This window comes from Opisthocomus hoazin, chromosome 4, assembly GCF_030867145.1.
Source record: "Opisthocomus hoazin isolate bOpiHoa1 chromosome 4, bOpiHoa1.hap1, whole genome shotgun sequence".
Taxonomy (NCBI): Eukaryota; Metazoa; Chordata; class Aves; order Opisthocomiformes; family Opisthocomidae; genus Opisthocomus; species Opisthocomus hoazin.
Window position 1 is genome coordinate 19,124,656 of NC_134417.1, and position 18,738 is coordinate 19,143,393.

The 18,738-nt window shown below is 40.2% G+C and overlaps 1 protein-coding gene across 1 annotated transcript; it reads left to right on the plus strand.

Annotated features, from left to right (window-relative positions):
• Positions 1-1,964: 1,964 nt before the first annotated feature.
• FETUB (fetuin B) lies at positions 1,965-12,256 on the plus strand. The gene is given in 8 exon segments (XM_075418233.1): positions 1,965-2,256; positions 6,922-7,032; positions 8,427-8,514; positions 9,054-9,217; positions 10,168-10,281; positions 11,203-11,290; positions 11,771-12,053; positions 12,055-12,256. Coding segments are annotated over 8 exon segments (1,188 nt in total). The 5' UTR covers positions 1,965-2,034; the 3' UTR covers positions 12,173-12,256.
• Positions 12,257-18,738: the final 6,482 nt, after the last annotated feature.

Genomic DNA, 18,738 nt, shown 5'->3' on the forward strand with positions numbered 1-18,738 from the left:
GCAGAGCACTGAGTAGTGCTAAAGTAATTAAAATAGTGACATCGCTGAACCAATTTCCTTATGATTCTGCTGTGGCTTCCTACAATTTAAACTGTGGTAGGCTGTCGCAGTGGTTAGAGAAGCCAAGGAGCTAACGAATAAGCAGGTGGGATTCCATTCCTTGAGCCAGTGCTGACCATACAATATAAGGGAGACAATAACACTAAACAAGATAGAAAACTAAGGTCCTAAATCATCTGGCCAGGAGGCAGTTATGGGATAAGTAGCTGCAGTTCACAGAACAGTCTGGACTAAAGAGAAAGCTGAGAAGGCTATGCAAGGTGATGTGAACTGGCAAAGAAACAACTGGATGTACATTTTCCTTGATTCAATGCACAGAAAGAATAAAAAAGAGCAAGAGGTGGCGTAAGGAGGAAGGCACTGGCTACAGTGAGTCAGACGAAAGCAGTTCACCCTCCAGTTTATGTTACATGCTCTCTGTTCTTTAAAAAAGCTCTTTCTGCTAGATTCAGCCCTTCAGACCTTTGGCACCAAGACGAATGTAATCAGGCCCAGGTCTGTAACATTCTTACAGGCCACCTTCCTCTCCCCTCCCCTCTCAGCATATAATTTCAGATGGTTCTTATTTCATCACTAAATTTGGTTCTCAGGCAATAAAAATGCAGCAGCATGTTACAATTAGCAGCGGAGTTCATATGCAACAGTACCTGTTTCTAAACCCAGAGGAATATAGAGCTAGGCATTGCCAGGCAGGGGCTGGAACCAGCTGCAGCCCAAAAGTTAAGATGGGAGGAGATAAAAGGAAACAAGATTTGCTCTTTGGCATCAGAAGCAGCATATAGTGATGGTAAACTCACAGAGTACTTTGCACAATGTGGCAGTGAGAACAAAGTCAGAAGTTGGGGGAAGATGGGAGGAAATAGGAAATGTTCAGGGCTCAGGGAAATCAGACTGAGGGGTCAAATACCTGGTAGGTGTCAGTAAATCAAGAGTTTTAGTCAACAAAAAACAAGTGGGTTGGAGCCAAGGCATTGAGAGGGAACAAATCCTGAAATGGAGCCTTCAATAACTTACGACTGTTTTGATAGCCCTGGTCCACTTACTGTCTATTTCCTCCAACCTCTTACAGAAACTCATTTTGCACCATCCCACCAATAGAAGTAAAGTCTTTGGGGCAAAACTAAAACTTACCACATCTATGCTACTATATTCAATTACCATGAATGTTAAGTCCCAAATAAACACAATGGAAATTTCTGCTTATAAGCAGACCCCGTTAATTCTTTACATTGCCTTGTTATCGTGTTATCTAAGAGTATTTAACAGCTTGAGCAGGCCATTTATCAACAGGCTTTTTCTCTAGACATGAACTGCATTTTGCTGGCTTGGCTAGGGCTAAGGGCCAACATTCATCTGTAGGTATCCAACTGAGCAGAAATCCTCAAAGAATGAATCCAAACTGAGGTTTATCCCAACCAAACTGACCGCATATAACAGAGAGTCAGTACATTTGTTTACAATTAGCATTGAACAAATACAAAGCGTAAAATCTGTCAACCTTCTGGCCCTTATCCAGTTCCCATTCAAATTACTGAGAAATTTGTGATTGTCTTCTTTGGGAGAAGAACTGGATCACCCACAGAACAGATATGGAGCCAGACCTGTCCTGCATGTAGGTTTATTTAAGCTATTCCGATTTCTTAAAAGAGCAGCTTTGTGTGTATATTCTTGTGCCCTGCAATGAGGTCAAAGTTATATGATCTGCCCAGTGAAGTTTGAATCATAGATGTAAAGCCAGAAGGAGAAAGTGCTCTCTGGTCTCAGAGGGAGCAACAACACTTCATAAAACATTGTAATCATTGACATAGTGTTTGCTGTTGCAGCTGTAGGTTTAAAGGTGATGGTCAGTATGTAATAAAAAGGGAGCACAAGTTTATAGACACAGCTCCTTTACAAAAGCCTGCTATTTCATGCAGGTCAGCCCCTCCATACTGGCTTACCATTCTGATCTGCTGCACTGGTTTTCTAAGCAGAATGGTTTTACTTGTTTCATTGCTCTTTGGCATATAGGCTTTTTGCTCCTGGGCTGCCTCTCCTCCTGCCAGAGAAGCACCGACTGTGCTGCTTTCCCCCACCTGTGATGACACTACAGTAGAGGAGGCTGCAGATCTGGCTCTTCACCAGATCATTGCTGACCAAGAAGAGGGCTACATACTCAGTCTCTACTGAATTTTCAATGTTTGAGAACATCCTCAGGTAAGCTACCTGCTGTTCTGTATCTGTTTCTCCCATGAAGAGCCATGTGTCTATCACTATTCCTTAGCAATATCTATTTGAACTAAGAAATATTTCAAAAGGCAAATGTAAAGTTACATTCACAGAACTCCAGAGGCCATGTCAACTTTATGCACAGATGACTAGGAACAGTTTCATCACCTCTGTGGGCAATTAGAGAGCAAATCTCAGTCACGATTCTCTGCTGCCTGCCCCTGGAACAGCTCCAGGCATCAGTTCAAACTTGGTATGAAACACCACTACTCTGATTTAATTTCATTTTACACCTTCCTCCCACCGCCTTGAGCAGTTGGAGTGCAAAGGCTATTAAGTCTTAAGTCATTGTGTGCTTTGCACAAAAGATGTAAGCACTAACAGGTGTAAACACGTCCAGCTTGGGACCAGGGAATTCCTTCACAGACCTCTAAATGACGACTCATTTTCCAGAAGAAATCTGAAACCAGCTCAAGTGCAAAAATTACACTGGAAACACCTATGGAATATCACTCTCATATCCTCAAGTATCTTATTTCTCCATGTGTGCTTAATTTATTACTATTCTGTGTTACAAAAGCTGATCTACTGGCACTAGCCATGGACAGCCTGAAAGGAGTGCACAAGGCCCGCACACATAAGGCACCATAGAAGCGTGCTACTATTCCCCACCATGCTTGCTCCCTTTCCATAATGTTACTTGAAAGGCCGAGTTCTGAACCCTTAAAGAAAGTCAGGCTCATTGCCAGATGTTTACAGATCTGTACTGGCAAGGATCTGACACTAATTCCTGCTGCTCTCACAAGGACACAGTTTCTGCAGACATGCTGTGGCCTCCAGCAATCTGAGATCTCACGACTAAAGATGCTCACTTTGCTGTGCTTTGTGCTATGTTCTCTATTTTGCTTTGCTCAGGTGACAGAATGTGCCCACTAAGCAACTGGATCAGGTCTCTTGAGAATTTTTTCGCATGTGGAATGCCTCTAAGCTGCCCCAGAACCCACACCACCAACAGAATCATAGAATCACAGAATGGTTTGGGTTGGAAGGGACCTTAAAGATCATCTAGTTCCAACCCCCCTGCTATGAGCAGGGACATCTTCCACTAGACCAGGCTGCTCAGAGCTCCATCCAACCTGGCCTTGATCACTGCCAGGGAGGTGGCAGCCACAGCTTCTCTGGCCAAATCATGGAGTTCGGTACTTAGTCCCCCATCCTGGGGCTGTTTCCTACTGACAATAACTAGAGCACCCCTATGACTACCCCAGAGTGCAGCATGGTGGGTGCAGACATGCTGTAAACCACTTCATTCATCTCCCGGCTTCTCCTTTCACCTGTGCCAAGTATATGTCTGCACAGGAGAATTTTGGTCCTTGTTTGTGACTTGGTCTGTCACTTACCTAGAGACTTAACTTCTTGCCTTGGGGCATAGAATGGTTTGGTTGGAAGGGACCTTAAAGATCATCTAGCTCCAACGCCCCCGCCATGGGCATCTAACCTTCCACTAGAACACACTGCTTACTTTGCTCTTTGTTCATTTAGGGGTTTAATTTACTTTTATTCTTATTTTTTGCACCTAATATGCTTATCCTGTAAGTAGGGTGTTTCAAGACACTGCAGTACCAAACCAGACAGTCCAAGCCCTTTGTCACATTTTTGCTGCTGCTGGGACTGAGCACATAAGAAGCAGTCAGCTATGTCAGGGATGTTCAGGGACAGTAACAACCTTATGCAACCTTCTATTCCCCTCAAAAAAACAGAGATATCTTTTTTCTTATCAGTCAGTGGTGGTTCTTCCTCCCAGTTTTTAACCAATACTCAGGATAAAAACACTTCCAGAGTTACTTCAAATTCAAATTTGGCCTTAAGCAACCTGTGGTTCAGTTTTGCGCTAACTGAAACTAATGAGCCACCTGCTATTAACTTACATGCGAGTAGGACAGAGCCTTTCTTTCATACAAGATACAGATAATTAACTTCACTGACAGGCACTTAACCAAATTTACAAAACATGCCAAAATACTGCATTTCTTTCCCTTGCACCAGGTCAGCCTGCCACAAAGGTGATGCCGTGCTGCTGCCGCGTCTCTTCAGGCTCCCAGGCTCCTTCGCATGCACAGCAGCGGCAATCCTAGCATCACTGGTGCTCAGGAACGGATCTTTTTGGCAATTCAGAAAAGACAGAAGTTTTTATTCAATACTAAGCAGATATCAAAAGGCCTTTGCATAATGTTTTTTTATTGAAAATTATAATAAGGCTAATGAAACCTTCAGAGATCTGCTGAGCTCTGAATAAACCCTGAATTATCCTTTCCCCAGTGGAGGATGGTACATACAGAAACAGGCAGACAAAAAGGTGTCTAGATTTTATAATAACCTCATCTGCATATCAGGGCTGATATGATAGAAGAGAGCCACAGGTAACAGGAAATACAGTTTGGTCTGCCCTGGTCGCATTTAGTAGTTCCAAGATCATCAATCCTTAGACTCAGCCTTCATGATTCAGCTGAGTAAATCCAGCTAACACCAAACACATTTGATTAGAAGAACATTTCTTTAATGAGATATGTGTGTGTTTGTGCCTCCAGAATACCTGAGCAACCAACTTGAAAGCTCCAATCACCAGTCCCAACTTTGGTACTCCTTAAAGATACACATTTTTCTTGGCTATTACTTCTCCGTGCAGGACAGTCTTAGTGATGTTTTTTCTCATAGAGGATATATTTACAGTTACAAGCTTGTATCCAATGCGTCACTACCCAAAAAACACATTTTCAGCAAATGGCAATTACTCTTTGACCAATCTTACTTTCTGTTTACTGATTTAACCTATATTAGTGATCATATTAAGGAGACACCTGATAATGGAATTTAGGCACCTTGTATGTAAACAGAAAATGATGATTAGTTCCTTCCACAGAAGGATCTGTGCAGCCAAGTGGGGGGATAGTGCCACGCCACTGTACACAGTGCTGCTGCACTTCAGCTTCACTCTTTGTCAAAACAGCTTTTTATCTTTTCACAGCCTTCAAAATGACGCATAATTAAACCTCAGGATTCGTGTGGGTAACCCCTGAAAGCTCAGTGTCAGGCATTACCAGATTACTTCATAGAACACTTAGGGAAAAAAAGAGGATATGAAAATACAAAAAAATGTTTAAAGCATGATGTCGCATATGTAAGATTACAAGTTAGAGACAAAGCTGACAAAACCATTTACTCATTCTTTATATTTATTTTCTATGTATTTTTCTCTTTTATATTTAGAGGGTTTAGTATTACATTTACAAGTATATATGGTAGAGCTCACATAATATCACCATACCAGTCCCTTTCCAGAGATCTCTAAATTGTGTGACCAGAATAGTTTATATCACTCGGTCTCCTCAGAACTCCATAATAAATACATCCTAGTGTTTTTCCAAGCAGAATGAAAACTAAAAAGCCAGCAGTCCTCCAGCGTTTAGATGCCCTATTGACTGGTCTTTAGTCACTATGAAATAGAAATCAAAACCGAAGCCAACATTGCACAGACATTGGCCCCAGACTTCTACAAGACTCTTGCCCTGTAAAGTGTTTTCTCTATAAACCAGTGACATCAACCAGGAATGAATGAATACTGCTCTCCTTCAGTTTCGTTTTTCCTCCCTCCTCAGCAAAGACACAATCTCAGCCTAAACATGCAGCTAACACTCACATCTAAATTCTTTAGGATGTACAAATCACAGCTGCTCTCTTTCCAGCTTTCCACTACAGAAAATAAAATATGATCCTACTAAGCTGTATCCTGGATAAATATCCTGGAAAGGTGCTTAACCATCCCTACAGTGGAAGCAGAACCAGGAGCTGCACCATCCAGCATCTCATCTTTCTGTACCACATGGTGTAATCACTAGATATATGGACCTGTACTTTTAGTCTTCCCCTGTCCCTCCCGCATAGAAATATGTTTGCCCAAAAGTTGAGCCCTAACTGCTTTGTGCACCTGTGCTGCAGTGAATGGAATAAAGGTTTTCTGGACTTCAGTGCAGGCTCAGAACTCAAGCACTGGACTGAAGCTTTAAGTACGTCAGAGACATCCATGTAGGCATGCAAGGTCTCTCATAGCACTGTCTGATATCTGTGAGAATATTTGTCTGCATCAAAGCAATCGTTGCCTTTTTATGGCAAGTGCAAAGCATCCACACTTGAAGGAGACATGAAGAAATAAGATATTTCTCTTTCTAATGTTTACTGGGAATGTTCCACATTAGCAGTTTTTTATTATTGGTGATATTTATCATCTCATTCCTACTGAAGGCAGAATAACCTACCTTTCAAATTCAGTAATAAAATGCAGTTGACGATGAAAACATCACCATGTTTAGTCCTTACTCTTGGTTTCTGGTTGGTACCAGAATCAGAAGGATAAAACTGACTCTAAAAGGCTGTGCTTTAATTAAAGCTGGCCAGACACACGACCAAGCCTGTTCTAACAGGGCCTGAATCTTACTGGATTTGCCACCGTTGAGAATTTGTCCCACAGAATGTTCAATTTTCAAGTTATCTATGTGTCCCACCTGTGTGTTTTGTGTTTCTCCATCTCTCCCTTTTATGTATCCCCACTTTGTTCTTTACACAACTGGGATATGACCCTTTCTTTTTTGTTTTCAGAAGATCACTGGTTCTGTATTCTATCTAATCTTGGATATAGTAGATACTGAATGTCATGTATTCAGCAAAAAGTTGTGGAAGAACTGTATGGCCAGATTTGCTCATACAATTGTAAGGATTTTATTTTCTTATTTAATCTCAAATATGATGAGTTACTCAGGTACTACTGATGACAGCAAAATCCCTACACAGGCATTTTTAGTAGGCAGCAGAGCTTAGAAGAAATCAAATCCATTTTTTAAGGTCCACAGTTTTCCTCTGTACTTTCTGATCAGTTTATAGACTGGTAAGATTTATTTTAAAAAATGAAAATTAAAGGAAAGTTTTTGACCAGAGCTAACAAGCAGACATAACTAAATAGCCATGCTGGGACACTATTTAGAATAAATGGTTTACTTTTTATAGCAACCCTGTAAGAACTTATTTTTAAGACAGCCTGTCAAGAAGGGAATGAAAGAAATTCATTTTTATATAACGTGTGATTTTTGGTTTAGTTTAATTCCACTTTTATACCGACAACTTTGCAAAAAATGCACTGAAAGAGGAGAAAAAAGGAAGCTCAGCAAGATAACCTGCAAAGACAGAAAGTGATCGAAGACTGTTCCTACAGGTGATGAAAACGATTCTGAAAAAGTGAAAAAAAAAAGTCTTATAAATGAAGAATGGCAAGAAAGAAGCTTCATGTGAACAAAAAAAGAAGTTATGATTAAATCGTCCTGGGCTGCTTCTTAGGTTACTCAGTTTTCTTTTTTAAATGAAAAACTGGGAAAAATAAAAAAGAATTCTGCTCAATTCTGCTCACAGAACTTTCAGCGGGAAAAAGGTGCAAAGAATATAAGGTTGATATGGCTTCTGTGAAGTCAACAAATGTATGTCCTAGGGGCCTTGACTATACATGTGGCAATATTTAAGAAGCACTCAGAGAATATACATTCAACTTTTAAACATAAAGGCACAATGGATTTTAATATGCCAGTATTTTTTTCTGCCATAAAGTCAGAGTTTCTTTGTGTGCAAAGGTAATCTTACTGCACAAAACTGATTTAGGGTCTTTCCTACCACTCTCCTTCCTTACTGTGGATGTTGGGAACAGCGGGAAGCTGGCAGACACGTGGCTGGATCCTGACATTCTGAGCTGATCTCCAGGTTTAAGCTCTCCAGGTTCTAGAAACCAACCCAGCTCCTGGTGCAGGGTCCAGCGAGGGAAAGCACTTTGTGACACTTGGGCAATTCTTAGCTGCCAGAAGAGGGGCCTTGTGTAGGCTATCCTGCAGACAAGCACTGCACCTCTACAGCTCAGAATCACACTGGGGGAAGACCTGGCCTGTTGTTTCTAAAGGAGATACTTAGAAATGTGCCTCATTGCCATTTGAGTATGAATACAACTTTTTTCTTGAAAAGAATTTCATGACTGCAGGGAGAAAATGAACCGCTCAGTCTAGGCACTACATGATCAGTGCAAAGGGTGCAACATTAATTGTTTCTAAATGTTTATATTGTGTTAGGTTTATGGTCAATGCAAAGCAATTATCTACATTAATCAGGCAAGAAATATTGCTCATCTGAATACTTATGAGTGCACTTTACAACCAGGTATGTCTTTATTTAACACACTGACTTTAAAAGAGGACTGGAAAAACACTCTTTGCCGTATAGCATTACTTTAAATTTTAATTGTAATTATGGCACCACAGCGTCTCCATTAGCTTTCAGCTGCCCTAATTTTCTCAAATCAGTGATCATAAGTCTAGTGTGGTCCTGCAGCTCAAAGCACTGCAGTAATAACTGTGTTCATCTCTGGGAAACCCAGCAGAGCCTCTATACGGGCTTCTACCCTCTGATCCAAAAGGCATCTTTATGGGTTTGTCAGAGGCAAGTAAAACCAGCAAGCCTGCTGTCAGTAGGCTGAGCTGTTTTCTGTAGTGTCTCTGCCTCCACTGCAACATTTTTATGAGTCTGCAAATTTATAAAGATTCAAAATCGTTGAGCGAATAAAACCACATATTGTTATTCCAGGGGACTGGAGGACAAATGGGTAGGGCTGGGGGCATAGATGAATTTACAATGACCTACATTATCGACATTCTTTTTTATGGTTGTGCTTCCTCTAATGACATTGTTTGAATAAAAAGTTCCACACAGATATATTTGGACAGTATGTCCTGACTGCCCAGTTGACTGTCCGACTAAGCCCGAATATTTGGAGGCTGCTGTTCAAAGCCTTGCCAAGTTCACTGCAGAGAGCGAACAAACTCCTTATTTCTCTGTCCTCAAGGTCACAAGAGCTTCAATGCAGGTAAGCCAAGGCTCATCTGACTTGCTTTAGCCCTCAAGAACTATGGAACCACCTATTACACTTTCTATGATCTGTTATGTCTTAGAAATTGTTTAGAATTTGTATCTGTATAGTACAGAGAGTACTTCTATGCAGAATTCTCCTGAGAAATTAGGACCTGCATTGATCCAAGATTTTGACTCCATCTATTGCAAGAAGAAGGGCTTTATGCAAAATTCAAGACAGAGATTTGCGTTTCAAAGTTTAGGAAATCTTCACTGTGAGCTCTTTCTTCTACCACCACCATGAATTAGTGACTCCCTAATAAAAAGTATTTAATACAGCACAGTCATCCCTTCCAACACATAATACCTGTAATTCACTGAATCAGTTTAAACACGGTTTAAAACTAATTTTAGACTAACAGAGAGTTAATGATCTCCTGGCTAAATCCTGTTTATTTACCACGGTAATATCTGGTCTCTTTAAAATTTATTATGTATAGATAACAAGGTGGTTTCCACTCTTGTCTCAAATGGTTAGATATTACTACAATACAGTATTTAATCGCTCCCATCTTCCAGCCCTGAAGTATTTGCAACTCAGAAACAGAAAAAGTGATCCTGTTCTTTAAAGCAGCCAGAAATGATCAACCAGGCACTGAAGAGGGTCTTTGGCTATGAAGGTCTATGTGGATGCTGACTCATTACAAAAACCAAACTCTTTTCTACTATAGCTAATCCATGATTTACTAGGATTGTGCAAACATCAGAAGTAAAAAATAACCAGGCAATCAGGCAGCACTGGTAAAAAAATCCTTCTCCTGGAATACAGTTAACAGTAATGCCCCAAATATAACCTGCTCCTTACACACTTAGCAGGAGTTTTACATCTATTTCAAGGTCTGTAGGATTCTTCCTTCTTCCTGACACATGCACAAGGTCTAATTGCCGCTGGTCCTTCATTAACAGTGGGTTGTTGGTCCTGCGTATTTTTTAGAGTTTTTAATTCAGGAAACATCCTGCTCCAAAAATGGCATGATTGCTGACATCTCTAAGTGCAAGCCACTTTCATCGGAATCAGCTGTAAGTACTTTTCCTTGTATTTGTATTGTACCTGTTTTTCAGATGCTACAATTCCTCAGTGAATACTTAGCCTATCCCTTTGGTTCTTTGCAGACATGAATCAAAGCCCACAGGCGTCCCTTTATGGGTTGTAGCACTCTACTGTCTTGCAACTGTACAAACTGCTTTAGAACAGAGAAAACATTTCAGTAAAAGTTCTGAATACTAATCCAGAAGTCCATGAATAAAGAAAAGAGAAAAAAATACCATCCAGAAAAAGGTGGAGTAACCATCGCCTTATAAAACTGAATAATTCTTGCGGATTTCTTCCCAGTTATCAGACATTGACAACAAATCACAAACAATGCATAAAGAGTATATTCATACTACAATCAGGTCAGCTAAGGAAAACACTCATGAACTAAGGAAAAAATTATAACAGAACCTGAAAGACTAAACAGGCATGCTGCCAAGAGAGAACCTTTCAAACCCCATTTTAATTGAGATACGAGCCATGTTACCTACGGCCCAGTAAAAACACAACTACTAGAAACAACATTTTTTCATGGTTTCTTTCACTAGTATGGTATGAAATTGTTTTTGCCTGAAAAATGACGTTATGTTCTATTACACAGCTTGCCTGCATGGGGATATTCTGCTGCAGTAGAACTGAAGCGTGCTGTCATAGTTTGGCCTTAAGTGGCCAGCTTATTTTTACTATCGTGTTACCTAACCCTCCTTTACAACATAAAGCCTTTTGCAAATGCTGCCTCCCTTTGTAAGCTTGCCAATCCCAAAATAAAAGTTTGCCCAAGCCGCTTATCCCTACAAATACATGTAGAAGCTATAACTATTCAGCATTTCATAATCACTTATTTTACAAGACAGGAGCTAAGCATCAGTACTACAATGTGCAAAAATGCTTGCATTTTCTTCTTCCAGCAAATCGGATTCTGCAAAGGCTCTGTAGTAAACAGCCACTTGGAACACGAAGAGTTTGTCACAATATCCTGTGAAATCTACAGTCTGCAGATATTTCTTAATCTGATCTTAATATTGCAAGGGTAATACGCCTTTACAAAACAAGAATTGAACTCTTGAAAGCCAAGCCATTTTTAAGTTTTCTTATTCACAAAGACACGGGCTTCAAGAAAGTGATAAGAACAAATCAGAAAGAGATCTCTCTTGTGATAAACCAGACTGTTGTTAGGTGGATAAAAAGGCAATAGAATAAGTGTAGAGTCAATCATACAGAATGTGTTCAGAAAGCTCTACAAAGAAATTGTAAATAACAAAGGGAATGCAAAGAGCAATAACTGTGTAGTTACCCAAGATTCATGCACCCATCTCCACTGGCACAAGAAATAGTTCCATCTGTCTATCCTTTGAGTTTCTGCTCTGCACCTGGACTTCGCAGACCAGAATTGCAGCATATCCAAATTTGACCTTCGTCATATTTGAAAAAATTTGTAGTCGCTTCAATGTAGGTAATGCTTCTTGCCTGTTATTTAGGATCCTGCCGCTGAAGAGGCGAAACAGCAAGCTAATCAGATGCCTGGACAATCCAGTCAGCATGATCAAGTTTTCCCTTCAGAAACCAACACTTTCTCCCCAAGACTGGAAAAAACAGTGGGCTGTGTTACAATTCTACCCCCTTCAGCTGAGGACATCTCTTTCCAAAACCTACCAGAATGTCAAAATGAACATAAAGATGGAAAGCCAGTTCCCCTTGAGACTGTAGGATCTGCAACCAGTGTTAATGGAGAGAAGACTCAAGTAGACAAATGAGGTTTGACCAGTTATTCTCTCTTTTCCTGAAGACCTTTCTTTATCAGACTCCTGCCCAGGAGAAGCAAAGGCAATAAATTACATCCTCCAGCATTTGCTGCCTAAAAAGCCTACTGAAGTCTAGCCAGCATCCAATCACCTCAACTACCTGCAAGAAAATGACTGTCATAATGGCAACCTGGTCTTTCAATTTGTGTAACATCTTTAAATAAATGGCTTATTCCATTCTTCATCTTTGGAGTTCTTGGTTTTAAGAAAGCATCAGAATAGATTAGAAAAAGACATTTAACTGGGGCATTTTCCAGCAAAAGAATTTGGTTTTTACTTCTCAAATTCCTCCCGACAGTAAGAGCATGAAGGAAAGGTAGCTGTGGAGGGTAAAAGAACTTGTAGGGCTGAGACAGCCCAAAGGCATCAGAAAAAATATCCTTAGTAGCAAACGTCTGTCAGGGCACAGCACTGGTCCCCAGTGGATGGGGAGACAGAGCCGAGCGTGATAACCAGGCTGGCAGGGCAGGGGCCTGCCCCGTGGCACCCGAGCAAGGCGAGCAGGGCAGACCCGGGGATAGTCATCAGGTTATGGAAAAACCCAGCTCCCACGCAGTGCTGTCCGGAGCCTGTGCCCAGGGTCTACCGAGAGGAAGGGAGCAGCTCCAGCTGCGCTGTCGCTGAGCCGGCTCTGCACGTCGCAGCCCAGCCTCCGGGCAAGGGAATGCTCTCAGCGCCCTTGCAGAGTCACACCCGGTGTGACGGTGTGTGCACGGGGAAGAGGACTTCCACGCCGCTCAGCAGTAAAAGCTAGTGGCTTTTTATTATTTTACAGATTAACTTCTTAATTATAACGTGATGAGCTTAGCCTACTTTTTAATTTCCTGTGGAAGATCTCAAGAAAGATTACATTTTCCTAATGCTTTATACCCTCACATAAACAAAGTAGAAATGGCTACCCACGTGTGAAGTGTCTGCACATAATTCTGGCTGGTGGAGAATCAAGCCGAGGCTATTCAGATTCTTATGCGTTACCAACCCTGCTGTGCAGGAAAAATGATGATTTACAAAATCAGCCTAATTCTTTCTTGAGATAGGTCATATTAACTACCTTATAATAAAAACCACAGGGACACTCTACAGCCTGTAGCTATGAAAAATCAATTTCACTAAAGCTAGACAAAGCAACTGTACTGACAATAACAAATATAAATAAATGAGAAGGCAAGAAGAAGAAAAAGAGTGAACCTGGGAAAGAAATGTCATTTGTGGCCAGGATTAGACTGAAATTTGCAATAGTTCTGGGGCTCAGACGAGACCACAAAGTGTTTCTCTAGATGCCATCAGATCTGTAAAATCATTTGTTCACCACAAAATCAATAAAATACTATTGTTTCTGAAGCTTTTATGCTGCTGAATAATCCCTAGAGATGTTGGCTAATTTCTCCATTCAAAGAGCCTTTCAACAAAAAATTATGGTTTTGTTAAAGTATTCTGGCATTACACAATTTGATTAAAAAGTATTATTTTATTATTATAAATAAAATAAAAATGAAAGTATTATTTTGAGTGGAGACAAAATAATACTGAAATATTGTATGGAGTTATCTACACAACAGATATGTTTGTTTTTTCAGTTTGCAAAACTCTTAAAAACATAAATTTCACATAAAGGAATAATTTAATTGCTTCAAAGATTAAAATAAGCCAAAAAGTGATGTGTGAAACACATCAACTGAGCCAAAAATAATTCCATTTCAATTCCACATCGTGAGAAATTTCAGCATATTTTGGTTTCATTCTTATCAGAGTAGAAACAATTCAAAATCAGGTAGTTCTCCAAAAATCATAAAATTCAAATGCTATCCAATTCTTATCGCAGTATGAGCTCTAGGCTGTGTCTGTGTTCCCTGTTTTAGCAAGTCACCAAATTGCAGCACCTTGTTTTTCCCTGGGAAGATTTCACCTTTGGCAGCTCAGGTTTCCCTAATGCGACCGGTGCGTTCTGCCTCCCTGCGCAGGAACCGCTCATGTGCCACATGCCGAAATCAGGGACACCGGGCGTCACTCCATGCCCTCACACACAGCACCGCTGGCTTTAGGGAGTCAGAGGGCAGGAGCACCGGGGCAAGAGCCTGCCACACTTCAGTGATTTTCGAAATGCTTTTTTTGCCCCTCTTTTCAGTTCATCCCCACACTTCTCACTTCTGCTATTTTACGAACTGTTTGCATATTGATTCTAACCTCACTGTGGCTGATGACACTACTGAGATTTATATCAACACATGTAACCAGATTCTTCTGCAGCAGGAGTACTGGGGAAGCAATGACCTGCATTAACTGCTAGCCACAGCCAAGAATACTCTGTTTCAGTTAGTTCTCTTTCTTGACTACAGCTGCTTACAATCGTACATTGAACAGGAACAGCAGCAAGTGGAGTGGAGTTGGTGTGAAAATAAACAGGGGGAGTTAAAGAGAACATCTGAAAGTCTGTATCCCCAGTTTTGAGCATTCATTATGGATATTGTTTTGCCTGTTCTGCAGACGAGGCTCAGAAATGACATTTGAATCAATACTTTTTCTAGTTTGGATCTGAGATTTGGGTTCAAAGACTTCTGTGATTTAAAAATAAACACCAGAAGGGGTGTTTATTTAAGCGGGAACTGTATCTACGGTGTAGATCAGCAAGCACCAGTGGTCAATGCAGATTCATGGGCATTTCCTTAATTTGCAGTGGCCACTCCAGCACAGTGATCCCTGTACCCAGCTCTCAGTGCCACCTAGGCCACTACCAATGTTTACCATAATTCAGGCCTAGTACTAATATCCAAGACTAATTTCTCAAACAACAAGTAGGAGATTGAAGATGTGCAGTTTTGGTGTTTCCTTTGTCCTCAGGATGTACCTGGGTACTACTGCATTCCCAGATGGCATTGATATGATTAACAGCTGGTAATGCTTAGTCATCACTACTTCAAATTCTGTTGTGGATTCAGCAGATTTATGCCAGTCTGTGAGTGGGCCAGCACTGCGGCTTTCTCCCTCCAACATGCCCACATGGACAGAGCAGGGCGCAGGATGCAATGCAACTGGTCTCCACACATTTACTCTGTGCGACAGCATGATCAGACAGGACTGCAGCAAAAACTCTAAAAAACATGCCCAGATAGTGCCAAACCCCTCCATCTTCTGGCCTGGTCTTTCACCTTCAGCCCAAATGCTCTCTTCTCTTCCCAGGACCATGAACTGTGAAGCGCTGCTCCTCCTTTCCCAGTAGAAAACAGGCCAGTAACACACAGAAGCCCTCCAACCACCCACTGGAGATGAGAAGTGGGTGGATTTTGGCAGACAATTCCCAATTTACTTTTCAATTTGGTTTTACTGTTTTTCAACTCTTATTGATCTTATGTTATTAAATCATCCATTATTAACTTGCTATCGGGGCAATGTCCAGCTAAAATATGGTCTGATGTTTATTTGATCAAACATTCCAATTTCACATGGAGAATGTTTCTTATTGAAGCACAGATAACCAATTGTCAGTGACCTCCAGGACTGTTGACGTTTTTGCCGGGTATTATCAAGCCTTTATCTCTGAATATAGGTGAGGCACCATGAATGCAAAAAAAAAAGGGGTAGTAACATTCAAAGGGTACAGAATAAGATATGCTGGCTTATTTATATATATATATATAGGGTATGCATTTGTTCAGATTTTTCAGCTACCCTTCTCCTACACTCATCCTTGAGCAATCAAAAAGATTTAAAAAAGCAAGGCGCAGACATCAAAGTTCTTAACATGGGTTTTAAAAAAGGTTTTTATACAAGTTAATTATAAATTCTATTTGTCTGACATTGTACACACTTAATGGTTAAACATTTTATTCTGCATCTCTGAAATTATACATATTAAGCAGCTGTATTCAGAATACACATAAATTATTTTGTTTTCAAGGGTATATTTTAAAGACCTCCCACTAGATATAATCATAAATACTATACAATCACAACAGTTGCCAATACTTCCCTTATGTTAACCCACTACAACTTCTAAGCATGAGTGAAAGCTTAAATTTTAAGAACTGTATAATGCCACAAGCCCTGAAAAGGTCAAATCCTTTGGAACTTCCTCGCACCTGATTCTTGACATCAAATTCTTAACCCCACCTTTTTCTCCAGCCCCTCAAGCCCCTCAGCAAGCAGTTCAGTCTTGCAACATATCCTTCAGGTCATCAACTTACAATTAGGGTGTTTTTTTCCAGAAGGCAATTTGCAGCCAAAGAGACTGCGAAACAGACAAGGAATACTGACACTCTTTTTATTCCCTGTATTAGTTCCTGAGGCTTCCTAAGCAACGAGACTTTTTAAACTAAATTGTCAACCTGCTCATTGGACAGTTGGTCTCCTCCAAATAGCTTTGGAACTGAAGGTCTGTTTCAATGAAATTTGATATACAAGGTGATGAAGCTTCTAAAAGTTTGATAAAAACATGGTGACTGGTAAACAAAAATAAGCTGCAGGCGGGAGGTGAAGCTATAGCTGCAGCTGCTGCTTTGAAGACCACAACCAAAGCAAATTTGGATAACACTGCATTTGCATCAGAAGGCACCCTGTTTACACCCAGCAGATAAAAATGAGACATGAAGACATGATGCATTTACATATTTTTCCATCATACTTGGGGGCATTTCTATTAAATGCTATAAGCAACTGGAGCCACACGTGTCTCTGTTAGCTGTGCTCTTGCTTAGGAGCAGAAACAACAGCAGCTCCAGAGCAGCACAGGCTACAAGATGGGTAAGGTCTTGCTACCTGCATAATTGACTGAGCTGTGCAATTTGACAGTCCCAGCTTGGGAGTGAAGAGCTACTACAGAAGGCAGAGAACAATCAGCTAGCATAGAAGTTGTCCTCCCAAGAAATCAGAGATATATGTAAATAGTTATGGCTACACTTCAGGAAAGGAGTAATTTGTTATTGAATATTATCTCCTTTATTTGTCAGGTCTCTTTTTCTTTTCACCCTATACTAAAGTTCTATTTACTAAGCGTTTGATACCCTTTTTTTCAGGTGGGGGAGATAAGCCACTTTTTGGTGTGCTCTCCCAGATTTCTGGAGAGAGGTTTAGGGTGAATGTTTGTTACCAACTCCTTAAAGTTTGAATGTGGATCACCTCTTACTGTTACAAGTCAAGCCTTGCTAAAAATCATAGAGATTATCAAGCTTTTGGTAAGCTAGTCAAGAGAAATGCCATGTTTGGATAAATATTCCTATTCCTGCCAGCATTCTATTTATAGAAATAGTTTAATTAAAACAACACACAAAACTTACAAGCAATAAACATAAAAACAAAATAAGTATTAAATTTGACACCAAACTGGATAAGAAATGGTAAAAATACATCATACTGACTCAGGTACAACCAATATTTAATTAACTGGGCACTGCTTGTCCACGCTGTACTTCAATAATAAATTTCCAAAGAAATCAAGGACAAACCTCCCTACAGTGGGAACAGAATCTTACTTTTACTTCTGCAGTCATTTTTGCAGGAATTGTAATTTTCTAGTGTTTATTCATACTGTTTCTTTTTCATACATAAAAAATACATAAGCCACTGTCAAGAAAATGATCGGTGTCACAATGAACAGCACAGAACAAAAGGAGAAAAAAGAACAAACAAACTGCAAACAATAGATGACTAAGGGAATTATGTTATAAATTACCTAATCTGATGCATTTCTTCAATATGACTGCCCATTTGAAAAATTAAACAGTATTGTAAGTAATGAATGGGGGTGCGATTTGGAACACAGTAACGATGTGAGTATTATTTTTAACTGATGAGGTGTATTTCAAATGTCTTTGATTATTTACACAACATTTATTTCACTGCTTTTTTCAATCTTCCAGAAGAAATTCTGAATTATTGTAAGAAACATTAGAAAAACATAAACAAAAAAATGCCCTGCTGCATCAGAACAGTGGTTCATCCAGCCCAGTATTCACCTCTCACAGTGGTGAAAGACAGCTGTGCTTAGGAGAAACATACGACCTCCACCCTTTCCACAAACCATTCCCCTTATACTTTTCCAGTACCCAGAACCATTGTACTAGGGATTTAAAAGAACAGTTATCTGCTCAGTCCTTCTAGTATCCACTTAAGGACCTGCTGCCCATGAACTTTTCTAAGCCATTTCTGACTCTGCTGATACTGTCTGCCTCCACATCTTTCTGCAGCAGCAGGTTCCAGAAGTTCACTACTGATTGTGTGGGGACTATTTTTATCATTTTTAAACTGATTCACACTAATTTTTAGCGCCCTCGGTTCTAATATTGTAAGAATCGCCATTTTGCTTATCTACTACCAGAGAACTGTTAAGTGTGTCCTGAAGTAACTATAAAAGAAAGCCACTGCTTCAGTTCTATGCATTTTAAAATGTGATTTCCCAGACACCAGGCATGCTAAAAGTTGGATTTCTTTTAAATAAGGATTAATAAAATGAGGTAAGGGTTAAGGATGATTACCCATTGTATTTCTCAACGTTTCTCACAAAAATAAGTCAAAGAGAAACTTCAAATATATAAATCCAAGTCAATTATATAGCTAGCGCCTTTTTCTACGAGAAGCTGGTCCAACCTTTCACACCAGCCAGGATTTGGCAAATTTCTCATCTGAATCTCATGTTGTCATTTTGGACTC